The 25,327-nt window shown below is 44.6% G+C and overlaps 1 protein-coding gene across 2 annotated transcripts in view; it reads right to left on the reverse strand.

Annotated features, from left to right (window-relative positions):
* GPR137B (G protein-coupled receptor 137B) overlaps positions 1–25,327 on the reverse strand; it is a 694,226-nt gene that overhangs the window by 197,630 nt on the left and 471,269 nt on the right. Inside the window, exon 5 of one of the 2 annotated variants that reach the window (XM_069607370.1) lies at positions 8,870–8,994. The exons of the other annotated variant lie outside the window; for it this stretch is intronic. Coding sequence (XP_069463471.1) covers positions 8,870–8,994 — 125 coding nt within the window. The remainder of the gene's footprint in view (positions 1–8,869; positions 8,995–25,327) is intronic. 2 annotated transcript variants of the gene reach the window in all.

Raw genomic sequence — 25,327 nt, forward strand, 5'->3', positions numbered from 1 at the left:
GCCCTCACCAACTTCCACGAAAGGAGTACAAAGTGTGCTCGGCTTTGCTAATTTCTACCGTCGATTAATTCCTCGGTTCTCACAAATTGTTCATCCGATCACTTAATTGCTGAGGAAGAACAAGAAATTCCATTGGTCCACAGAAGCTGAAGAAGCCTTCCAGAAACTGAAACTAGCATTTACCACAGCACTGGTTCTTCAACACCCCCGTGCAGACCTACCATACGTAGTAGAAAACAATGCTTCAAACATAGCCATGGGAGCGGTGTTATCCCAAAGGGACCTGGAAACTGGACAGTTACATCCCGTCGCATTCAGGTCCTGCAAATTCTCGGCTCCCGAACGGAACTACGCAAACACGGATAAGGAACTACTGGCAATCAAAGCTGCATTTAAGATATGGAGACATTATCTCCTTGGGGCACGGTCACCGTCATCAGGGATCTGCGTAACGTACAATATTTAAGACTGCCAAAGCGCAATCCTCACGCCAACTTCGTTGGGTGCTCTTTTTTGAAGAATACGACTTTATCATTAACTATAGACCTGGAGTGCGGAATGGAAAAGCAAACGCATTATCACGCATGAGTGAGGAAAAAGAGGCCTTTACAGCATCCAATCCCGTGGCCATCATTCCTGAAGAGCACATTCAAACCATGATCGCTGTTACTACCTGTGTAGATGACTTAAAAAACAGTTTACAGCCACAGATGACTCAGGTAAAACAACAGGAGTGGCTATTAAAGGGAGACCGGTACACCATTGAGAACAATTTACCATATTTACAAGGACGGTTATATATCCAGGACAAGAAACTGCAAACTCAAATCATCGCAAACTACCATGATTCCTTAGTGGAAGGACACCCTGGAATAGCCAAGAGACAGGCTAAGGTAAGCAAAACTATTGGTGGCCCACTTGGAGGAAAGACATTGCCCAATTTGTTACAACCTGTGGTGTTTGTGCACAGCACAAATCTCAGAAGCAAAACCCTGCTGGGTTACTACTTCGGTAAATGATTCAACCAGCACCTTGGCATACACTATCAATGGACTTTATCACAGATCTTCCTCACTGCAATGGCTACAACACCATCTTAGTCATCGTAGATTTATTCTCGAAGATGGCCCATTTCATCCCTCTAAAAGGACTTCCAACTGCATCCACTCTCGCCACTGTGTTCTTGGAACAAATTGTCCGGTTACATGGATTTCCATCAATCTTGATATCGGATCGTGGGACACAATTTGTTTATGCCTTTTGGAGAAGGTGTTGTGCGATTGCCAAAATCGACCTCCAGTTGTCCACTAGCCACCACCCTCAAACCGATGGACAAACCGAGCACACCAATCAGACGCTGGAACAATATTTAAGATGTATGCTTCAGCACTCCGAAAACTCCTGGAAAGATATCCTTTGGATAGCCGAGTATGCCTACAACAATTCAGTTCATACAAGTACTGGACAAGGCCAATTCTATACTCTACACAGGAGACACCCACGGACATCAGTGTTTGATCCACCCGACACGTTGGAAATGCCAGCAATAAAAACCTTACACAAATCCATCATTCAAGTTCTTGAAGAAGCAACAGAACAATTGAACAAGACCAAAGAGAGACAAAAACTGTTTGCTGACCGGCACCGAAAAGAAGCTCCCAATTCCCAGATTGGAGATAAAGTCTGGTTAGCATCCAGACACATACCTTTGAAAGGACACTGGGCCTTCCACCCGATAATCAACCCTGCCGCCATGAAAATGGAATTACCTTCGCACATGAAAATCCACCCGGTATTCCATGTTTCACTCCTTAAACCCATGAAACCAAATAGACGGATTGATTCTCCGCCAGAGCCCGAATTACTAAATGGGGAAACCGAATACGAAGTTAAGTCTATCTTGGATTCCAAGGTGGTTTGATCCAAACTGTATTACCTAATAGACTGGAAAGGATACGGGCCCCAAGACTGAACCTGGGAACCCAGTGAATACGTTCATGCCCCTCGATTGTTCAGGCAATTCCATCGAAATAACCCCACCAATCCAGGGCCGCGAAGAGGATCACCCTTGAGAGGGGCCTGGAGGGGGAGTGCTGTCATGGCCACTTGCCCAGGATCACAAGAGTGGTACCATCAAGTCGAGGGAGCAGTGGGCATCATGGGTCACGCACGTCCCTTTAAGACATTTATACATGGGGGGCCTGGTTGGACACAGTCCTGGCACCTCTGGCGCAAGGCTCATGGAAGGATTTAAACAGGACATTTCCATTAGGGGCAGAAGTGCTTAGAATGAACAGGAACGCTTTTATTATGAGCAGGAATACTCTCAAGAACTCTCATTTGTGTAACCAGTCCGGGTGTGGTCTCCATCTTCATCTGCATCTGCACATACATCTTCTAACTTCTAGGAGTGGCAGGGTGTGGCATGTAGAACCTTGTTAAGGAGCGTGGCCTTAAGAGCTCAACTATAAAAGCCAGCCCAACCCCAAGGCACACGCTTTGCGTTATTCTGCACCTCCGTGCAGCGTAATGCTCACCGTCGCCTGGGATTTATCTCACCTGGAGTTATCCTGCCATCTGCATCCGTGCTTGCCACTGGAGAATCCTGCTGTTACCTGAACGCTTCCTCCTGGCACCGCAGCTCAACTGCAAACATCTCAGAGCGCAGACATCTTCCTCCGGGCACTGCGGCCCACCTGCAAACATAGCATCTCAGAGCGCAGACATCTTCCTCCTGGCACCACGGCTCACCTGCAAACATCTCGGAGCACAGACATCTTCTTCCTGACAACGCGGCTCACCGGCAAACACCCCGGAACGCAGACAGCATCATCCAGGCACCACGGTACGACGCACTCCATCCGAACTCGCAGCACCTGCAAAGAAAAGGCAAAAGACAAGGTTAGACACTTAACAGACATTACATTAAGGGCTCGCTGTCATTAAAACCTTGCGCCTTCCCTAAAGCCATCACTCACCTGCTGCTGAACATTGCGGTCGCATCCATCTTCCGCTCAGCCGCGTTCCGCGCCTCCACAGCCGTGGTTAGGCCGCATTTTCACCTATTTGGGAGAAAACAGAGAGAAACGTTATTCAGTGCAAAACAACCACATTGAGAGCAATAACATCAAGACATTGAGAGGGAAAAGACAAAGGGCCTCATTACGACCCAGGCGGACTTCGCGGTGCTAAATGCACCGCGAAGCATGGCGGAAAGCCGCCGATAGCGCCATGGGGGTTGGCGGATTTACCGCCCCATTCCGACCTCGGCGGAGCGGTAAATCCCCAATCCCCATTCTGCCCTTCCCCATTCCCATTTTTGCCCCATTGGGTATAATGGGAGTGGGGAAGGAGTTAATTACGCCACCGTAAAATACGGTGGCGTAATTAACAACGAGGTCCCGTAGCGCCATGGTTTTCTCCGCCTGGTAAAACCAGGCGGAAAAGGCCGCCATGGCGCTACGGGAACTCGTAGTATGGCGGAGAGGTACGCCATGCACTACGCTGGCGTAACACCCTCTCCGCCAGGGTCCTAATGAGGCCCAAAGACATTGAAAGAAAGCAGAAAGAGGGGAAAAGACAAAAGACATTGAGAGAAAGCAGAAAGAGGAAATTAGTCACAGCCGGACTGGACTAGTACTCAGGAACCAGTGATGGAACTAGATTCCACCAACAAGCACCCCTGCCAGAAGTAGCAGGACGGAGAGCTCATCATTCACATTAATCAGGTGAGCCTTATGGGCCGGTACGTGCCCACAGAACACGCACCTTGGTTCGAAGGGGTTGGGAGATACCACAGTCATCTACCAGCGCATTCACATTTTCCCATAGAGCAGTGCCACCAATTGTCGCAGCACATAGCTGATCCGAAGGGGACAAAACCAGTAGGGGGAGATCTAACACCAGGGAGGGCTGCAACCGTGTCTCAATGCCTCCGCAGAGACCAGTTGAGCATAACACCCGTCTCACCTACGCTTGCAAGGCTTATTCTTAAAAATGGGTTCCGCTATCTACAGGGAGCTTTACGTCCTTCCAGTTAAATTCAATCCAGGAGGTTCAATAGTCCCGGGACCCCAAAGATTACTATCTAGATGGATTTTTAACCATCCTCTGCTACTACGTGAACTGGGGGAGTAGCCCCAGCCCTTTAAGACAAGGTAGCAATACTATGAGATGAATGGGGATGCAGAGATTACTCAAACATCAATACTCGAAACGACTCAGGTACTTGGCAAAAAGGTTGACTGTTTTAATGTCAATTATCGAAAACAGGGAGTACAACAGACATCAACAGACATCTCACAGCATGGTCTCAACGATTCTCATAAAACCATCATACTTATAGTAAATACTCGTCATTGATGACGTTAACCTACGTATTCACTAACGTCATCCTACGTGGTAAACTACAAAAACCTAGTGGCAACTGTGATTGGGTCTTAGGGAACATCTAAGTATACGTTCCATACTAGTCTAAGAAAGTGATAGGCTCCTTAACATCAGGTGGGGCAACTAAGCCTTCCCCTTAAACAGGTCACTATGAACGTCACTAAATATACAACGTCCCATTGGCTACACAAACTATATGGCCCTTAAATTACACGGCCCCGTACAATTGGTTGGCACTCTTAGATTTGTCAGTATTTTTCTACCTACGTTTAGCAGCACGCAGGCTGGACTTCCAGGTGCTGGAGAGCTGGTCATAACCATAGCTTCCCACCAATTAGAATATCATCAATCATCACCTCAGTAGTCTGCGTCAATTAAGCCTTTGAACTCAGCCTTGGAAATGTTCTTTGCTCTGGAGAATTTAGGGGAGTAGAGGCACACTCTGCCTCCATGCGTAGGTGTGGTTCGTCAAGAATACTTCATCTGCTTGCGTTTCCTTGCATATGTAGATATGTAAAATGACTTGCTATCTTCATCGTTTCTGTAGCATAAGTATCTTCATCTTGAGCCCAAGATGTCACTTATCTTTGATACTTTCTTGATGCCTTATAGAATATCTTCATTCTCTTGTCGCTGCATCTCTTCTATGTACATCAATCCAGCTTCGTGTGTGTGACGTCACCATTCTCCTCTTCCAGACATTTGCTCTGCTTCTTCTGGGATCTCATTCAAATGGCCATCATACTGTCCTGTATGCAGGTATGGCTTTCTCAATGGGAACCTTGCTTCCAGGAATCACCTGAGTATCTGTATTTCCAATGGTACTGCACGTGTCTCACACTATGGTTCCCAACATATAAGCAATATGAGAGAGATGGTTGAGGTGGGTGTACTTGGCTCCTTCTCTACAATATACTGAGGTAAAACCAGCAGAAGCAACATGGTACAGGGGCACTGCTTTATTTTAATAATTCAGTCTCAAAGGGCCAATAACTGCTGTCTGATATCTGGTAAAGCCTCACTTGGTAGGTATACATGCTAAAAACGGACTCACATCACAGGCAACACTATAATAAAGTGCAGCTCATATACCCAAATAGGGCTATCTTATGCCAGGTTAAGCCTCATGTATCATGGAAAGTTATCATATGCAAGCTATATCCTTTACAATCCCAAGTATTGTGATCGTATGATAGTCTTATTGTCCTTAATTTACCCAGTTGACCACATCTCTGACCATTCCATCTTCAGTTTTACACCAATTATTAAGATCCCTGGATTAGGTTCTTTTAAGGTGCATGACCAGTTGTTTGTGAATGAAGTAGACATGCAAAGTACCAAACCACATTCGAAATCCATCTTAATAAAATCCAATTGACTAAAACAAACATGAATCATTGTGATAGGATACAGCAACAACATATAGAGCTTTCAGCTTCCTTTTCTAAAAAATAAAAAATAAATAAGGAACCCATTGAGACCCAAGACATTATCGCTTGCTGGCAATGCTGGGCACTTCTTCAAAGATCTTCTCTCGTATATTACTGTTGGAACTTGGAGAATGGTCTAGCATCATCCCCTCCAATCAGACTGGATTTCGTAAAGGCTCTAACACCTCAATTTGCGGGTCGATGGTGTATGCAGGATTCATTGATTTCAGTGCAGCGTTTGACACTGTCGACAGGGGACGCTCTGGAACAGATGGTATACAATCGGGTCTTCTGAAGATGAGAATTTATCTTCATGATCAGGCCAGAGTAAAGGTCTGTATGGACCAAGCCGGCAGGACAACTGGCTGTATTATAACCACCAAGGGTCTTCAGCAAGGGTGCACATTGGCACCCATATTATTACCTAGCCGATATGGGAGGAATATTACCTAGCCATTCTCCCAACCCACCACGACTTGGCGATAAAGTTGTGTCGGGGCTGGGTTACGCTGATGACTTGGTCCTATTGGACACTACTCCTGCGGGCCTGCAGGTGCCCTTAAATACATTAGCAGACTTTGCCAAATCCAACTCTCTGCTGATAAATACGGACAAAACCAAAATCATGGTGTTTCGCCCAAAGGCAGCTAAGGCATCAGGCCTTAAATGGACACTTGCTGGCGCCATAGTGGAAGTTGTCCCGGTTTTCAAATACCTGGGCATCCACCTGGATGAAGGGCTAAAGGGATCTAAGCACCTTGAGCACACCAAATTAAAGTCTGTAGCAACGGCAGGCAAAGTAAGTGCCTTTGCCTCTAAGGGCAGTCGCCATTCTATAGGTGCAATTTTACAACTGTATCAGGCTAAGATCGCCTCTGTTATTTATACAGGGCAGAAATGTGGGCTGTGGAGCTGGTTAGGGAAACAAGCCTACTGGAAGCCTTGATAATCAAGACCTACAAACATCTATTGAAACAGCCTATTTAGAGTTTGATGTGATACCCATACAGGTGAAGCTACAACGAAGCTGTCTGTACCTGGTCTGGAAGATACATAATGCTGGGGTTGACTCTATGCTGGGCATACACTACGTAGCATTAAAATCAAGACTCAATTGTATGCCCAGCAGCTGCCTGGTCAAAATCTGGATTGTAGCCAGGAAATGGCTTACTCTTGCACCAAACGAAGCATTGGACTAGCACTTTCTGAAATACAAAAAATGTATGAGGGCAATTGTCCTCACTCGACGTAGGGAGCAGTTAACGATAGATCTTCAAAGAGCCATGCGGCTACATTTATTGCATTCTACCTAAACAGAGTTAAGGTGCCGAATGACATCTCTAGCTTCCTTTAAAACTCCTCCGTATGGGATTACTTAAAGGTAAAATGTAACACACCCAAGACACATGAAATAGTTGGCGCAATATACCTAGTGATTATTGCCTCTGCCACCTATGTGGTGGGGACAGCATTAAGACTGCTAAAAATATTTTATTAAGTTGCCGAAGCCCTGGTGCAACTTCGGGAAAGGTCCCTTGGTGCGATAACCCGACGGGAGTGGCCAGACATAGAAGAAGTATGGCAACTGTTTATGTGTGGCAAACTTGGAGTCTTATATACACCACTTGTCTATGTTTTAGGGAAAGATTGCTCTCATTCTAGATTAACTTTGTGAGTGATATGACATGGGTTTTTATTTCTGTTTTTGTTTTTTTCTGTACCCATAATTGGTGATGGAATGTAATGTTATGTTAGTTATGATATTTTAAAAGTTGAATTGTTTGACTGTATAAAATAAAAAGATGTACAAAGGAATATAGACCCTCACTCTACACAATAATACTTCTAAAGTTGCTTTTGTGGAAAGTGTTTTGTTTCCTTGTGCCAATGAGTAAAGCTTGTACTACTTCAGGAATTACTTGCGGTGGTGGCTCCAACTGTACAAACAATGATCATTTTGGAATGGTGAATGGGACCAAACACACATTGAGGCTCATTACGAGTCCGGCGGTAACTAATGATTTACCGGTGCCGGACTTGCCAGAAACACTGCGGTATTACAACCCTTGTGTTACGGAAAAATAGGCACCGGTAAATTGTAAGTCCCCATTATCATAGGACTCCATGGGAATGGGAACCACGGAAGCACCGTCACCGTTATTAACGGTGTCGGTGCTTCCGGGGCGGTCTGCCGGCGGGTGCCGTTCCACCCGCCAGGTCTGACCCTGGCAGGCACTACGGCACCTGCCCGCAGACTCGTAGTTTGCTGGTAAGGAAACAACAGTGCCGGTAAGCTTACCAGCACCGTTGTTTCCGGACCAGCAAACTTGTAATGAGGACCATAGAGTTCTGCATCCAAAGTGATTTATTTCAGACTAACAGTGCTTTTTAATTTGAGCTATTCAGTGCCACTTAAGAGCCACCTATAATCTGAAACTATTGCATTAGAGCCTGTCGGTGTTGTTTGGTTATTTACCTACCCACTAATGACCCATGGCCATCCTAATCCCTATGGCAACTGCTTCCCACTACCTGCCCCTCCCCGCCCTAAACACATCTTCCTGGGAACTCTTGGAGCTCGCTCTATCAAGCATTATCACAGGGCTTTATAAAGCCTGCCACTGCAAAATGGCTAGTGGTGTAATACAAATGTCTTAACCGAGTGTGCCTTCAGCCTGAAGTCCTGTTAAAAATAAGCGACGAAATAGTCAACAGTTTTGGCTTGAGGTATTAGACAAGTATTTGGCAGGTACTGGCATCATATGTCCACGTAATCGCTCCATTTGCCAGCTGTTGTAATCTTATTGCCAGGTAGTGCCATTATGTCAGTGCCTAGCAAATGTCTATCCCTTGCCTACCCAAAAGCCAAAACCGTTGGATTTGCCAATGCTTATTTCACTTGATATATAAGAGAGAGGAGGAGAGGGGTCGCAGAGGCAGTGCCTGGTATATGAAGGAAAGTGCCAGGGATAGTAGATGTTACCGTCTAGCTACCCCTATGATTCTTATAATTTAATAAGGTCCTAAAAATACAAGTATATTATACTCACCGTATCCTGCGCAGGATTTCTAACGCGGAAGAAGTAAACAACCACGCTTGTCGGCAGCAGCTCCCAGACAAAAAGGATCACCCCGAAAACAACATACCCAGCATCCCCAAGATTGCATTTCAAATCTGCCTGTTAGGAAAACAGAAAAAGACATTTTACAACTCAATCAAAAAATGTGCTCTTTAGTTTTAGGTCTTGTATTGAACGCTTAAGCAGCTTTAAATGTGCAGTTTTAATGACTCTATTCAGAAAGTGCCTATGCGTCTCCATTATTTCCAGTACCATCTGCCCCATCTACACTTTTCTTTAATGTGAGATCTTACGCCCAATAAGAACCCTAAAGAGATAATTGGGAGTAATTCTCCGGCTAGTCTAAACTCTCACAGGCGAAGAACACGCCATGCTGGATTTATTTCGAGGCTACACCATACACATTTGAGGTATACAGATGAAAATTATTATGTTACTTCACTAAGTTGAAATGAGAACACAAGCCCTGATGATGGATGTTTAATCCGAAACGCGTCGGCAATTGTTTAAATTGTTTGTTTATGGCGAATAACGTTGTAAAAAATAACCTTTTTGTTCTAATTTATACAATATGAAATTGGTTGATAATTGACCCTGGTTTTGTGATGAACCCCAGGAACTCAAGTAAATGTGAATATAATCAATGTTAAGTCAGAGGTTGTTGGGTGAGGATCCACCCGAACAACAATACATTCCGGTTGATTACCTACAACCCTTGTTTGGCTAAATGTTTTCTTTATTTGTTAAAGCTTTTTTCCTTCTTTGAATACATATGTTTGCTAAACATTGAATGTGGATCTATAAATATAGAAACTTAAGAATGCAAACCATATAGGACGGTTGTCCTCAGAGAGTGCAATTGGGTTACTTGTTGGCGACAACAGGTTGGTGGAATTAGAATTGGATTGGGGATGACCATCACCCGAGAACATGGTATCCACCCGCTCTATTGCCTCCAGCCCCTTCTCCAACTTTAAATCCTCCTTCTCCCTTCTTAGATAGGGTGGATATATTTAGTTGTCAAGTCAGTCCATCCAATCTAGATAACAACACTGACAACTCGACGAATACAAACTATCCTGAATATAGCTCTGATACTAACACTGTGACGAAGAAGATGCCTGTGAGTACCAGGATCACTTGCAAGAAGCAGAACGAGCAGTCTAGTTTTCAAAAGCCAGGAGCTGGTACTAAGCACATTAAACCGATGCAGGAACTGGAGGGAAGTTCAAGTTCAAGCACGATCGGAACAGCAGACGAAACAAGAAGGAGATAGCCGTCCCCCAAAGTGGAATAGTGGGAGCCATAAAAGGAAGCAGCTGACGTGAGGCGCAGGACCCGGTAAAGCACAGAGGGGTCATTGCGCGCCGCAGGAGGGAAGCTTCAACCTGCAGAGCTGCTGCAGTCCCTGCTGGATCCCCGAACGCTGCTGGAGCCTACAGAAGGGATACAGCTGCCCGGGAACCGGTGGTACCATCAAGAAGGAAGCAAACAGGTACATGGGTTGGCCAGGAGTTGTGAGATGTCCAGGGAAGCAACAGGGCTTGGGACCCTAAAGTGAATGAGAGACAGTTGTATACTTGGAAAGACAGTGAACCAAGTGGATATAACAAAACGGTGCAAGTCAGGGACCTGCACCCAAAAGAGAGGGTCTGCAACCCTAAAGTGAATGAGAGACGGTTGTATACTTGGCAGGAGAGTAAACCAAGCAGATACAATAAAACAGTGCAAGTCTGGGACCCCCACACAAAAGAGAAGGTCTGACACCCTAAAGTAAATGAAAGACAGTTGTATACTTGGCAAGAGAGTGAACTAAGCGGATACAACAGAAAGGTGATAGTCTGGCACCCACGCCCAAAAGAGAGTGTCTGCGACCCTAAAGTGAATGAGAGACAGTAGTATACTTGGCAAGAGAGTCAACCAAACGTGTATAGCGCAACCGTCTGCGGTCTGGGACCCTAAAGCGATTGAGAGACAGTTGTATACTTGGTAGCAGAGTAAAATAAGTGAATACAACAGAATGTTGCGTGTCTGGGACCTACACCCAAAAGAGAAGGTCTGGGAACATAAAGCCAATGAGAGACAGTTGAATACTTGGCAGGAGAGTGCACCAAGCAGATACAACGCAACTGTCTGGAACCTGCACCCATATGAGAAGCTAAAGTTTAAAGGAAAGAGGGTCTGGGACCCTATAAGAAGAAAAGATATAGCCCAAGACAGAATACAAGCTTGGCAGGAGAGTGAACCAAGCCACATAAAGTGTTACGAGCCTGGGACCGGCACCCACATGACAGAGAATAAGAGGGGCAATTACCCGGTCACCAGTGAAAGAAGTCCTATGCGTGGACATAAGAACTGTGAGGTTGAGAAACAGTTCCTCGTAAGTTATCCAAGATCTTGGGATAAGAAGAAGTCTATGGGAAAGGAGCACAACCCTGCCTTTGAAACCTTATATTTTGGAACATCATTTTTTTAATCACTTTAATACCAGTGAAACTCTGAACTTTGGGTTGATTGAAAACACCAAGAACACTGTTTATTTTAAGAAAAGATCCCCCTTGCACAACTGGTAGGGACAGAAGTAGGTTTTGGGGCACGACAGTGACAGACATTTATTTATTTATTTATTACATTTGTTACACGCCCAGACCCTAGGGTATCACGCCATGGTTACAGACATCTTTAATAGTTGGTCTTACAAGAAAAGGAAAGGCTTGTAGAAGGAAACAGAATACATGTGATACAGGTTAGGTACAATCAGGGTTGCAGATTTGCAAAACTGATCATTGTGCTAGTACAGGAGAGAGAAGGGTATAAGTATTAGTTGAATAACCAGGTTTTCAATTGCTTTTTGAAGCTGGGGAATGAAGTATCTTTTTTGACGTGGATGGGGAGAGAGTTCCAGTGTTTAGGCACTAGTACACGGAAACTGCTCCCCCCGCTCTGGTGTTACTGTAGCGGGGAACTTTATGTTGGACTTCCTGACAATTACACTAGTTTCCTTTGCGGTGTGGAAACCCCTCTTGGCTTTAGGGATAGAGAGGCATTTTCCAACCCTCTTATTTAATAAACCTCTTTACCTAAAAACATGCCACCATGGTGTGCAAGCCTTACTTCTGCACCCTTACAGTGCCCATAAGAAGCAGAGTGTAGCATGAGTCCCGGCCATGGCAGTTTGGGTCGAGTTGTAGAGGTTTTTTAGTGGTGACTTTCTCCACTAGAAGAAGTGAATGATTGATTGCATCTCATGTGAGTGATGTGTTAACTCGCCCATTCCCTGCATATTGTTCCCCTGCCTTGACGCCAAGAGAAATGTATGCCCAAAGAAGCAAAAGGGTGGGTCACTCTCCTCATGTTGATCCCAACATCATGCCTCTTAATTCAGACCCTCAGTGCTCTGAATTGTCTTACTCGACTGTACCAAGTGTTGAGCCTATTTTACCTTGCAATCAATTTAAGAAAGAAGGGAAAAACATACTTATGTACTCAAGGCAAAATGACAGACTTTTTCTACAAAGTTTGGCAAAGCATCTATCACGGAATTGCTTGCGGAAGAGATCTTCATGTTGGAGCAGGCACACAAATCTTGCATAATACTGGATCAGAGCCAGGACGGTGCAAGGTCCTTGGTTAAGCCTACTTCTAAGATGTGGAGCTCATTACATCATCAACACAAACCTCTGAGCCCTCTGCTGGTTTACAACTGGCCCTGCTCATAGAATATCATACTCGGCTGTCAGAGGCGAGGTGGATCTTACAGGACCCTCCGAAATTGTTTAATTTTAGTAATAGTAATTCCAGCAACTCATTTGGCCCTTCAAGACTCTCCTATGAGCCGTCACCCACTCAGGGTTATTCACTGCAACTCGTAGAGCCTCCCAGAGAACAAACAAAATTGGGCCAAATATCTCTCTTAACCTTGTACTGAACTTTCTCATAAAATTTTATGAAAATATCTATCAGGAGTTGAAACTACAAAAAAACTTGTAACTGCTTTTAATACCATAATTCCATTGTAGAAGTTTATATTTTTACTGGCGTGCCTAATCTGGTTTCTGCAGGGTTGATTCTAGTGCTGAGGAGATTATTACTCCATTAACTCAACCCAATGGCAGTTCTAATAGTTCTTGCCTTGATACTTCAAAGACTATCGAGACTATTAGCCTTGAGGGCTGAATGAAGAAGGAATTAACCAGAGAAAACTGGTGGGATTAAGGGGAAAATTGCCCAAAATTCTACAGTGGATATAAAAAGGAAAAAATCTAAAAATTACAAGAACTTTATTGCACAAAAAAACAAAGGCTTGCATAAAATTCTTCGTAAATTGTGCCAATCCTTATTCTCACAGCAACAATCTGGAGGCACTCTTGCTAACAGCGTGTGTGCTAAGAATCCAACAAGACTAACATCACTGACCCCTAAATTGCCTTCTAAATCCACCATACTATTACTTAAAGCCTATAAGGGAACATACAGAGCTGTCACTAGAATCTCTAAATCGGAGTATGCGGTCTTCTTATTCTTGTGAGAATGATCATAACTTAGTTGTTACACCTCCTCCACTTGAGAACTTTGAACAGGCTCCAAACCTGCAGCCACTCGAGGAGCTGCTGTTGTCACATAAAACACTCAATTCAAAAAAGCCTTCCTCTAAATCGATTGAGTGGAAGGAGATTGAGGATAGAGGATGTAATAACACCTAAATTCTCTATCATAGAGGAAAGAAGAGTTTGAATAAGTCAAAGTTCTATAATTAACCTCCCATAACCATCCTAAAAGAGCTATTCGGAGAGTGAGTAAAGAAATTCACAGAGCAATGATACAATGGGCAAGTTCCACACTCTAGAAGAAACACAAGCCCATACTGTAAATCAAAGCATGTCTATGAGGCTCTTAGAATACCCTCAAAAGAAGCAACTACTTCCAAACTTCCAATTTCAAAGATCATTTCTTCCACATAAGTCTGTTTGGAATGTATATTTCCAACAGAAAACCAGAGTCCTTTAAACAGGCAGACAGTTTTACATCTTCTTCATTAAATATCTTGCTTTCGGATGACCTCTGCCGCTGACATAAAACAAGTGGAATTCATCAGCAATAACAGACTCGATCTATTTGCACTGCCTTTGAACTCAAGATTAACTACTGTTCTCCTGTTAGAAGAGGCTCACCCTGTTTACATTTTTGGCTATGACATCTAAAACCTTGAAACCCAATCCCCTGGAAACTCCAGAAGCAAAGCTCCACATGCATCACTGAGCAATTTTAAAATCAGGGGAAATTACGTTTGTATTTCCCTGTTAAATGAACCATTCTATACCAACCAAAAGACGAAGGACCCAGGACGACGCTCAAATAAATTCTTCTTCAGAGTCATGGTCCATAATAACTGCAGCGCACCCTAAATCTTCTGCTAATTCCCTTGGGAAATATTGAGAATATTATGCTTGGCTTGCCACCCGATCTAGCTGCTTTCATGAAACACTAGAGGGCATCTTTTCATTAATTTTTTTTAACTTGATACACTGTGATATATATATTTTTCCTTCAGGAAACATGGTTGCAAAACAAGCCTCATTTGGATGGGTTTTCAGTATTCGATCAGCCTGCTTCTACATTCAGCATGGCACGACCATTTGAGGGTCTCCTGACAGCAGTTTGTAACACTCTACATTTTTCATGTGCTGTCTGGGAATCTAATACACTAGAGATCCTGGCGGTTCAAATATCAATAAAGAACCTAACACAGAGACATTTTCCAACTTGCTTCTATCAACGCAAAGTCAAAATAAAAGACTTAATAGCCTTATGAAGAATGGACAATGCAAGACATTTTTTCATAGGATTTGTAAACTGAATAAACAGACAGTACACCAATAGTCTGCCACCCAATCTAACCCAACCTGCTTCCAACTCACCTTTCCCTTATATCCCCACATGGTTTGGCCCCTTTCATTATATGTCACTTCCACTTGACCTTTCCCACTCTACATGACGTCACAATTACTCTCATTGCTTATCACTTTAATCTGTCCTCGGTTTCCATCGGGGTCCCTCTCATCACATGATCTTCTTCCGGGTCGGTCGGTCTGGTCTGACGATATCCGCTATCCACCTCCTCGTGTGATGCCTGTTGAGCCACAACCCCCTGCAGTGTTTACTGACATGAATAAGAAACTATTGTCTTGTCTAGTCCAAACCGGCTGGATCCAAGATTAAGGTCCAAGTGGCCTTCACTCAGTATATCCCAGAGCTCCTCAAAGCCCGGTCTCAGCAGTCCTACTGTGCATGCTTGCGCAGAGGAGCACTTGTGGCTTGGACAAGTACTACAAAAGACAATATGTGGGTTTTCCCTGTTCAATGTCCACTAGGATTTAAAAAAAAAATATAAACACTCAGGCTTTGTTCGCATGACAAATGACGCTTCAGTTATTCAACAATTCACCAGATTCCTGCCCTATTATAATTTACCTTCCTACACGTTCATTGTCACAGTGCACCATTATGACATATATATCAACACAAATCATATCCCCACCCCTGGAGGTCTTCAATGTTCACACTTCTTATTAATATCTATAGAAACTCCCTACCACGGGCCTCCCGGCAGGACAGTTCCTGTTGCACAGGGTGGTGGTACAGGCCTTGTGCAGGAGATGGCCGGTCACTGCCGACCGAACTGAGGAGAATGAATGCATCAAAATGATACTGAACTCCGCTGAGGGGGGCCACGAAACCTCACGAATCTACGAGGCCCTGTTGTGGGGTACGACCAGGGGGGACCTCAAATGCAGGAGTAAGTGGGAAACTGAACTGGGCCTTGTTTTTGAAGACAAATATTGGGGTGATATAACCCACTACCATAAGAAGGTTTCCAGGAAAGCCCGCTTGCAGCTTATTCAACTGTACATCACCAATAGAGCGCACCTCACACCTGAAGGCATTTCAAGATTCACAGGTGCTGGAACCCAATCATGCCCCAAATGCAGTGAACCCAGGGCGGGAATGACTCACATGTTCTGGGGCTGCCCAGTAATCAGGGAGTTCTGGTCACAAGTGAAGGACAGAGGGGCTGGCGCAGACATCGTAGTTGAGGTGGACGAGCCTACGGCCTGCATCCTGGGCAGATATAGGCGAAACAGGAAGAACAAACCCCTCTCCAAGCTCACTGACCTTATATACATTACAGCCAAAAGACGTATTGCCATGGGGTGGAAAAGCCCCAGAGGTCCACACATGCCCCTATGGTGGGGAGACCTTACGAAGTGGATCATAGCTGAAACCGCGGCATGGGAAATGGCTATCCATGTGCAAAGACTAGATTCCAGCGAGGAACTACACCGTTGGGTGGCCGTGACGGTGCCCTTGCTCCATCCTGAGGCGGATGATACGAAGCGGAGTGGAGAGAGTTGCCCGGATACGGACACGGACTAGAGAGGAACAGTGAACTAACCGTGGTCTCGGGGGGGGATGTTGGGGGGGGATTTTGGGTTGTTTTCTTGATATGCTTGATCAATCACCAATGATGTTTTTTTTTACTCTTTGTTTATCTCATGTTATTAAACCAATAAAAAAAATTTACAAAAAAATAAATCTATAGAAACACCCTAACTTTTGCTGAGTCCTGTTTTTAAAGAGTTAGCTCACTTTTTTAATTCTTGATGTATGTCACAGTGAGTGATATTTTGGTAATGGGAGATTTCAATGTCGATTGTCTTTCTAATTTCAACATTTTTGATCCACCACATGTAAGTAATTCTAAACTTGGAGGGACAAAAATGTTGAATTGTATGCAATTATGGGGTATTATAATGGTCAATGGGCAAATAGACAATGATATCCCTGCTCAACCTACCTGGTCTAGATAGAAGTCCTGGATTTTCAACAATTGATTGTACGTTTGTTTCAAAATCGTTTTTAAACAACTGTTTAACATATGAGATTATCCCCTCCAAATATAGTAACCATGCCATGCTCTTTGCTAGTATCAATCCCCCGCCTTCTATCCAGCTACTTAAGGTCGCTAAGCCAGCTCCAGGCAAATAGCATTGAGGCGGCTGCTGGACATGTGACCAGTCCCTACCACGCAGTTGCTGCACCCACCACCTGTGTTTGTGCCTTCCAGCCAGATACTTAAGGACTCCAGGCCAGTTCTAGGCAGACAGCACTGAGGAGGCTGATGTCACGTGACCAGTCCCTGCCAGTCATTTGCTACGCCCACCACCTGTTTTCACACCTTCCAGCCAGCTACATAAGGACTACAGACCTGCTACAGGCAGACAGCACTGAGGAGGTTCCAGGTCACGATTTCAGTCCCTGCCATTCAGTCGCTCTGCCTACCACCTGTTTCAGTGCCTTCCAGACAGCTGCTTAAGGAATACAGGTCAGATCCAGGCAGACAGCACTGAGGAGGCTGCTGGTCACGTGACCAGTCCTTGCCACTCAGTTGCTCTGCCCACCACCTGTTTTTGCGCCTTCCAGCCAGCTTCTTAAGAACTCCAGGCCAGCACCAGGCAAACAGCATTGAGGAGGCTGCTGATCACGTGACCTAAGCCACACCCACCAGATTTGCCTTGTCCCTTCCTTTCCTTTATTACCTCTTATATCAAAGCCATCTCTCGCCTGGGCTTCTGAAGTGAAGGGCAGACAAAGAAAAGGGCTACTGCTGTTTGGACCTATTCAGGCTGGGAGGACCCAGGATCAGAACCCCTGCTCTTCTGACATTAGGTAAGCTCCCTTAAATTTGTGTTTCACCCCTCTCTCCCAACAGCCCATTGCTACCATCACCACTCATCGCCAACCATGCCATTCACCTGCAACATCATGGACACCGCATTGCAGCAATCCCATTCACATCACCATAGAACACATCACTACTCCAATATACACAACTACAAGAAGACTGATGCTCACCAATGTCCGCTCAGCAATCAACCATGCAGCTGACATAGCTGACCTCATCACCACACTTGACTTAGACATCCATCTTCACCCACATCCTAGATGTCCTCATCCCCAACGGCTACAGAATTCTACAATGAGATCATCCAACCAAGTTTAGCGGAGGCCTAGCCGTCATTCACAAGGATTCATGGCCATGCACCCAACAGGACGTCACCACCACTGACTCTTTCGAAAGTCTTTCCTGCCACTTCCTGCTCTCACCAAAGGACAGTATCACTGTTCACCTCATCTACAGACCACCCAAGCCCAGAACCTCCTTCATCAATGACTTCACAGGCTTGGTCACCACCATGTCTCTCACACATCCCAACAACAACTTCTGCAACTTCAACATCCCTGGCACCCCAGCAACCTTGTCAATGAAAGAAGATCTCATCTGCCCAATCCACGGTCTGAACCTCATGCAGCACACGAAAGACCCAACTCACAGGAAAGGTAATATCAACACCTCCCTGCTCACCCTCCATCACAGCTCTTGAATCCAGCTCGACTGGTCAGACCATCTGGTAATCCCATTTGATATTAGTCACAGTACAACAGTCAAGCTAACCCATCAGAAACACTGCAAACAAACCTTCCAAGCATTCAAGAACTTCCCAGTGGAGACTGTCACGGAAGACCTTGCAAAAAACTACACGTCACATGGGCTGATTTACCTCTGACTAATCAGGACTGTGAATTGCTCCTCCAAGAAAACAACACCAACCTCACAACCAATATCAACTGCCATACCCCAGTGAAACAATGCACCCTCAAGCCTAAACCTTTCACACCCTGGTACATTGAAGAACTCAACTTCAACAAACGAACCATCAGGAAACAAGAGAAGACCTGGTGAATATCCTGCAGTGCATCCATCCTCACCCTGCTCAAGGAACTCTGTGCTACACAGAGATGACTGATAACCACTGCAAAGACCAACTATTACCAAAACACCATATCCTAGGCAAACAATAAAAGCAGAGCCCTCTCCAAAGCCATCAAGAACTGCATCCGCCTCTGCCTGACCCACCCATATGCACTCCATCAAGAAAGGCATGGCCATCAACTCTTTCTTCATCAAGAAGATCAGCACGATCTGTCACCACACCAAAGCTACAACTGAGTGCACACTACACATCCCATCTCGCAAAACCACAAACACCCGGACAACTTTTAAGACACTCCTTATGAAAGACCTTACTGCAATTCTAGCATCCCTCAAAGCCACATCCTATGCAAATGACATCCTCCCTGCCTCCATATTCACAACCCTTCAAATTGAAGCACTCCTCCCTTACATGACAATCATCAACAGTTCCCTAACTCAAGGCACCTTCCCCTCGACTCTCAAGACCGGACAAATCCTCCCACCTCTCAAGTCAACACTGAAACCTGATGACCTCAGCAACTATCGCACATTCACCCATGTTCCCTTCCTAGGTAAGCTTCTTGAAAAAACAGTAGCCACTTAGCTCCTCAGACACATAGAATCCAACAACCTCCTTCAGTCCTACCAATCTTGCTTTAGACCAAAATGCAGCACAGAAACGGCCACCATAAAGGTTATCATTGATGCCCTTAAAATTCTTGATGATGGCCATCCTTGCATACTGGTTCTCCTCGACTTCTCAGCAGCATTTGTCACAGTAGACCACCAGGCACTTACCAACAATCTACATTGCTGCATGAGGATCAGCAATATCATCTGCAGCTAGCTGAAATCGTATCTTGCTAATCGCCACTAGTTTGTACATATGGATTCTCCCAGATCACCAACTGTATCCATCTCCTGTGGAGTCCATAAGGATCCATCCTCTCCCCAGTGATCTTCAATCTTTATGTGGAACCTCTTTGAACACTCCTAGCTCCAGACAACATTCACATCCACCAATAGGCAGATGACACGCAGCTCTACCTCAAGATATCCTCCACTGAAGACATCCACCAGCTCAAGGCCTGCCTCCTATTGATCCAATGGCAGATGTCCAGTGTTTACCCGAGGCTCAACCCCACAAAGACTGAATTCCTACTGCTGACCAACAACACAGAACACCCGGACATCCAGACCTGGCTCTCAATCATGTACCACTGGGGCTTCAAACCCCAGCTGACCATCTGCGCTGAATTCCTTTAGTTCAGAATCGAAAGGCACCTCTCCTTCAAAAATCACAAAGGAGGGAAGACACAAATGGCTTGGTACCAACTTTCAAGCCTTTCATTGCAGAAAACAACTTCAGATCTGTTGTTTGAGCCGTGGTTCTCGGATGGTGGCAATGCACTTTTCGATGGCTGTCCGGCAACTACCCTGGCTCACCTGATATGTGTCCTGCATGCTTAAGCATGACTCGTCAAAGGACTCTGCAAATTCGACCACATAAAGACACTGCTATTTGCCTGAACCTGCTTGTTGATTAGCCCACGCTATTAATATGTTATGTAATGTACATTAGGACAACACCCAATGCAATGTATTGACTATATATGCTCACATTATGTATGCTCCATGCAACTAAGTTGTTTTCTCCTTGCAACAGTGCACCGATGCCTTCCGGCTGTTTGTGAACTTTATAAATGTAAAAAATTAAAATATATAAATAAACTGAGCCCAACCCTCATCGAACGGCATTGGCTCCCGCCGCAAGCCCATATCATATTCATATCCTGCTGCATCATACACAAGGATATCATCTGAAGTTCAAAAGCTACCTCACTGAGTATCTCAGCATCTCTGGAGGCCTACGATCCACCAGAAGTAAAGACATGTGCAGACTTGAACTCCACCTGTGCAGGAAGGAAAACACCAGAAGACAGGCCTGCACTGCCTATGCCCCAACTCTCTGGAACCTCCTCCTCCCCATCAACGTCTGACTCGTCCTCTCACTTCTACAGTTCAGGAATGAACTCAAGACCCTTCTCTTAAAAGGAATGGCTCCTTCGTAACACCTCGGTCCATACACGGTTCACTCCCCACCTTAACTGAGACTAGGTGATCTGATCCCCAATGTTTCCTCCCCTGGTTACTTGTAAATCCATTGCTAACTTTTGCCCTCCCTCCCCTGTTGTTAGATTCCCACAGCCCTGTTTCTTTGCTCCCTAACCTTATCCTTCCCCCTATGATTGGAAAGTGCTCTGTTGCTTCCCGAAGCTAGGTCTGCGCTCAATAAATACCGTAATAATAATAATAATAATCAAAAATAGTTCACAAATAAAGTAGATAAAAACTACATGAATCTTGAGGTAAACAATCAGAAAGCTATCTGGTATCACAATTAATGTACAGAAGTGGTGCCTGTTTCCCCTAGCAGGGTATAGAGGGACACCCCTGAACACATTGCCCAAGCTACTGATTAAGTGGGAAGTAAATTCTTTCAGATACCTGGGGGTGGACACCTTCCATGATCCTGAGACCGAACATTTACAGAACCCGCTGAAGGCGGTGAATACAACTGAAAAGTCCATTACTTTCTGGGGCAAACTGCTACTCTCAGTGATGGGGAGAACAGCGTTGCTAAAGATGGTGGTGCTCCCAAGGCTTTTACACTATTTTACTATTGTCCCGTATAACATACTCAAAGCCTTCTTTAAGAGGCTCGATAAGTTATGCTGCAGCTTCATGTGGCCTAATTCAAGATGCTGGATGGCACTAGCGAAATTACAAAGGCCATACGAGCTGGGTGGTATTAAAATACCCAGTTTGTCACAATTTGGCTATCAGATTAACAGGCCCAGGACACTCGGTTGCTGCAGGCAGCATGTGCCCCGTTCTTCTAGAAGGAGGCGATATGGGCCGGGGCACCGCTGGCCCTGAAACCCCTGTTGCTGCTGGAGCTGGGTAAGACGATGTGGCAGAGAGCTTGCTGCTTCCTAGATAATGAAAAACCCTACTCCCCCCAGATCCCATTGGTGACTCTAAGTAGAAGACCCACAGTTGAAATTTGGTAACGCAAAGGAATAGATGTGCCCAAAATGTGGGCTGATAAATGCGGACCTGGTACCCATGTTCTGGGCTTGCAGTAGGATCTGACAATTTTGGGAAGCAATAGCTCAAGCCTTAGCGAAGGCAAGCATAACGTTAGAGGTGGGATCTCCCAAAGCCTGCATGTTAGGCCTTTTTGAGTGCCCGAAAAGTGTAAGACAAGTTAGCAAGGGTTAGCAAGTTGAAAGATCTGGCATACACACTGGCAAAACGCAGGATAGCGATGGGTTGGAAAGCAAACAGAGGTCCTGAGGTATATCTGTGGTGGGGGGACCTTCAAAAGTGGGCGCAGGCAGAAAGTTTAGTGTGGCAAGAGGCCGTCTGTCGGAGTCTAGAGGAACAGCATGGGGACTTAGATTTGTGGAAACATATGGTGCAGGAATTGCTGGTAGTGGCTCACACGGAGGCACAACAAGTGAAAACTACCTAGTCCCGTTTGGCAGACCAGAGATAACACACATGTGTAGTACAGTCCATGTAAGGTAGTAGAGAAAGCTGGTATATAGGCTGGGGGAGGTGTGGGGGACTTTGGGGGAGAGGGAACAAACAGACGTGATCGTTTGCAAATTGTTATGCTAATAATGCAAGAGTCTGTAAAGTATACTATGGTTTAAAATATAATACAAATGTTTTGTAAAAAAAAACATCAGAAAGCTAGACTTTATTGGGCCCCAAGGATGATATCTAAATGTAACGATAGAATTGCGGGGATCTATGATGATTCCTCGCAGCAATTCACTCGAATTGGTCCACATTTGATACCACATTTCAGCGCAAGAAATGGGGTGGGAGACCCCCCACATCCTCCCCACCTTTCTAAATACCTAAACCCAACTCCCATCTCCATTTGCGGTAAAATGAGGTAAAAAAACCTACAACGAAATGGGCCTCAAACAAACTGGCCTGCGAAGAAATGGGGCTTTGAATTGTGGCACTTTTAAAAAGTGACTTTTTGCAAAAACAAGAAAGGTCTCACTTTCCACAAAACTTGGAACCCTGTTCTGAGGCATTTATAAAAGAGAACAGTAAGCCATTTTCCTTTACAGCCAACAAAACACATCACTTTTATGAAAAAATAGCACAAAAGAAAAGGGAATTAAAATATAACCTGAGACAACTAGGGAAAAGTAATACTTAACAATCCATAATCACACAGACATCCTTAAACAAAAATATAAAAATTGGCTCAAATTACACAAAGCAGCACATTATCAAAGAGTTGCAAAACATATGTTAATGGCCTCGAATCTGTCCAAAATCAAAAACATCTGGCAATTAATTAATAAACCTAATACTTTCCAAAAAGATGCTCAATTAATGATATTCTAAATAGCACATGGAAGACCCATTTTGGTTCTATTTCTGTATCTTCCTCTAACTTGAAACATGGTCTGATTTTTGTTCATTTAGCATATTGACTGCTACTCTTTGATGAAGAGCTGATCCTAAATATCATTAAAAAGCCGAAGACTTCTCGTGCCCCAGGTCCAGATGGGACTCCTATGACAGTGATGAAGGAGGATCCTATTCTATGGTCTAAAACTGTTTGATTTATTCTCCTCTATACTAAAATCACAATCACATCCTACATCTTGGACAATTTCAATAATTATCCCAATTTTAAAGATGGGAAATACAGAACTACAGATCAATTACATTAGTACCCCTGACTGTGCGTCAGTCGAATCAGCTTCCATCGTCAGGTACACAGCATGTCTCCTGTGCACCGAAGCCCCCTGGCGTTGTTGCTAATACCATCCTGCAGGGCGTAGTGACCATAACGGCTGAATCTGAGGAGTTTGCTCTAGCTGCTCTTAGAAACGAGCTATCGATGAGGAACAGCACCCCCCGGAGCCATACGAACAAAAAGCAGTGTCCAAGCGTCTAGCCAAGTATAAGCTCCTTCTAGCTGGCAGTTCAGCTACGTCTGTCGCAGTGCTACAGCAGTGTCTTGCTGGTATTTCTGGGCGCACAGTGGTCACTAAGGCCCAGGGCGATGGCACTACTAGGCAGGTAGCCATGCAGGGACCCATAGACAACCGGTCTCGCCCCCCTCCAACTACAGAAGCTACCTCCAGGCCAGCACCAAAGCGGGCTGTCAAAGGCCACGAGAAACAGGCGACGAGTTCTGAGCATTTATTGAGCGCCACTCATGGTCCGTCCCTCTTGCCAGCAGGCTCACCACAGGACGGAACCCCAACTCTGCCGACATTCACGACATCAATGAGATCTAACCGGGTTTCTCTACCGGCCTCTTGGAAACCCCCTTGCAGTGAATTTGACAATGTGTTTCACTTTGGAAAGCTGGCAAAAATTGAGGAAAATTAATCCTAAGGCTGAGAGTTCATTTTTTAACAGATTCTTTCTGCTTGCTCTATGGAACCAGCTCCTGGGTCTATCAGCTATAACCAGTGCCGATTTGCTACGCATCGAGCTCCCAAATTGGTCAAGTGCCTCAAACTCGGTTTTAATGGAGCTTGCGTCACTAGTGGTAACTTCTTTATTGTACTTTGGTGCACATCGATGCCGATAGAGACATGGAAAGACCAACACACAGAGCGAACAACACAGTCCTCTAAGAAAATCCATTGAATAAATAAGGAAACAACATCCAAACCAAACCAACCATGGAATGATCATGGAAGACCAATAAAGACAGATTAAAAAAAACCTCCAGTGTGCATAACTTGGAAAACAGAAAATCTAAGAAAATAAGAAACAAAAGTTATTTTTTTGAAAAATAAATAATTGAAGTTCCAATCCGACCGTTCTATCCCAAAACCACAGCTATTGTGAGATGAAAGTTGAAAATCAAATATATTACTGTCCTGAAGATGGACAAAAAACATCAGACACCAGAGATGGTTTCTAAAGTTGTTTTGATAAAGGCCAAAACATATGAACATATGTAGACGTATCTATAAAGTTTATACTGCAATAATATATAAACGAAACAATACCTGTTGACTAAAAACAGTGGTTCTGTCACATACTAACCTCACATTGTACATTCGTTTGTTATAAAATGAAATTGAATTATTGAATATCACTGCAGGCTTTTTTTGCTCCTCAGTTGTTTTAAAATCTTTTTAGAAAGTTTGATTGAATAAAATGTATATGATTTCAATATTGTTTTTACCTTGTTGTGTCTGTCACATTCTGTGATTCACATGAAAGAGACAAAATACCACACCTAAAGTTTGGAAGCAGGCGGATTGAGAAAGGGGTAGTTGATTTATGTTTGTTATGTGTACACATATGATAGTGTCCCTACGATAGAGCAACCCCCCAGAAACAAAAAAGAGGGACCATCCCATATAGCGTTACTACTTATGCTCAGATATACTGCAAAATATGGGCTTTCGTCTAAAAGTATGTGGAAACCCAGGTGAGCAGAGGAATGCTGTTGTCCATGCCATGGGCTCTGCGACCAATGGGTGGGCCACCGATGGGTATAGTTTGAGCAAGGTGGTCTAACTACCCTGAGTCCGCACAATGGGAAGTGG

This window comes from Ambystoma mexicanum, chromosome 4q (assembly GCF_040938575.1).
Source record: "Ambystoma mexicanum isolate Mex_15411 chromosome 4q, UKY_AmexF1_1, whole genome shotgun sequence".
Lineage (NCBI taxonomy): Eukaryota > Metazoa > Chordata > Amphibia > Caudata > Ambystomatidae > Ambystoma > Ambystoma mexicanum.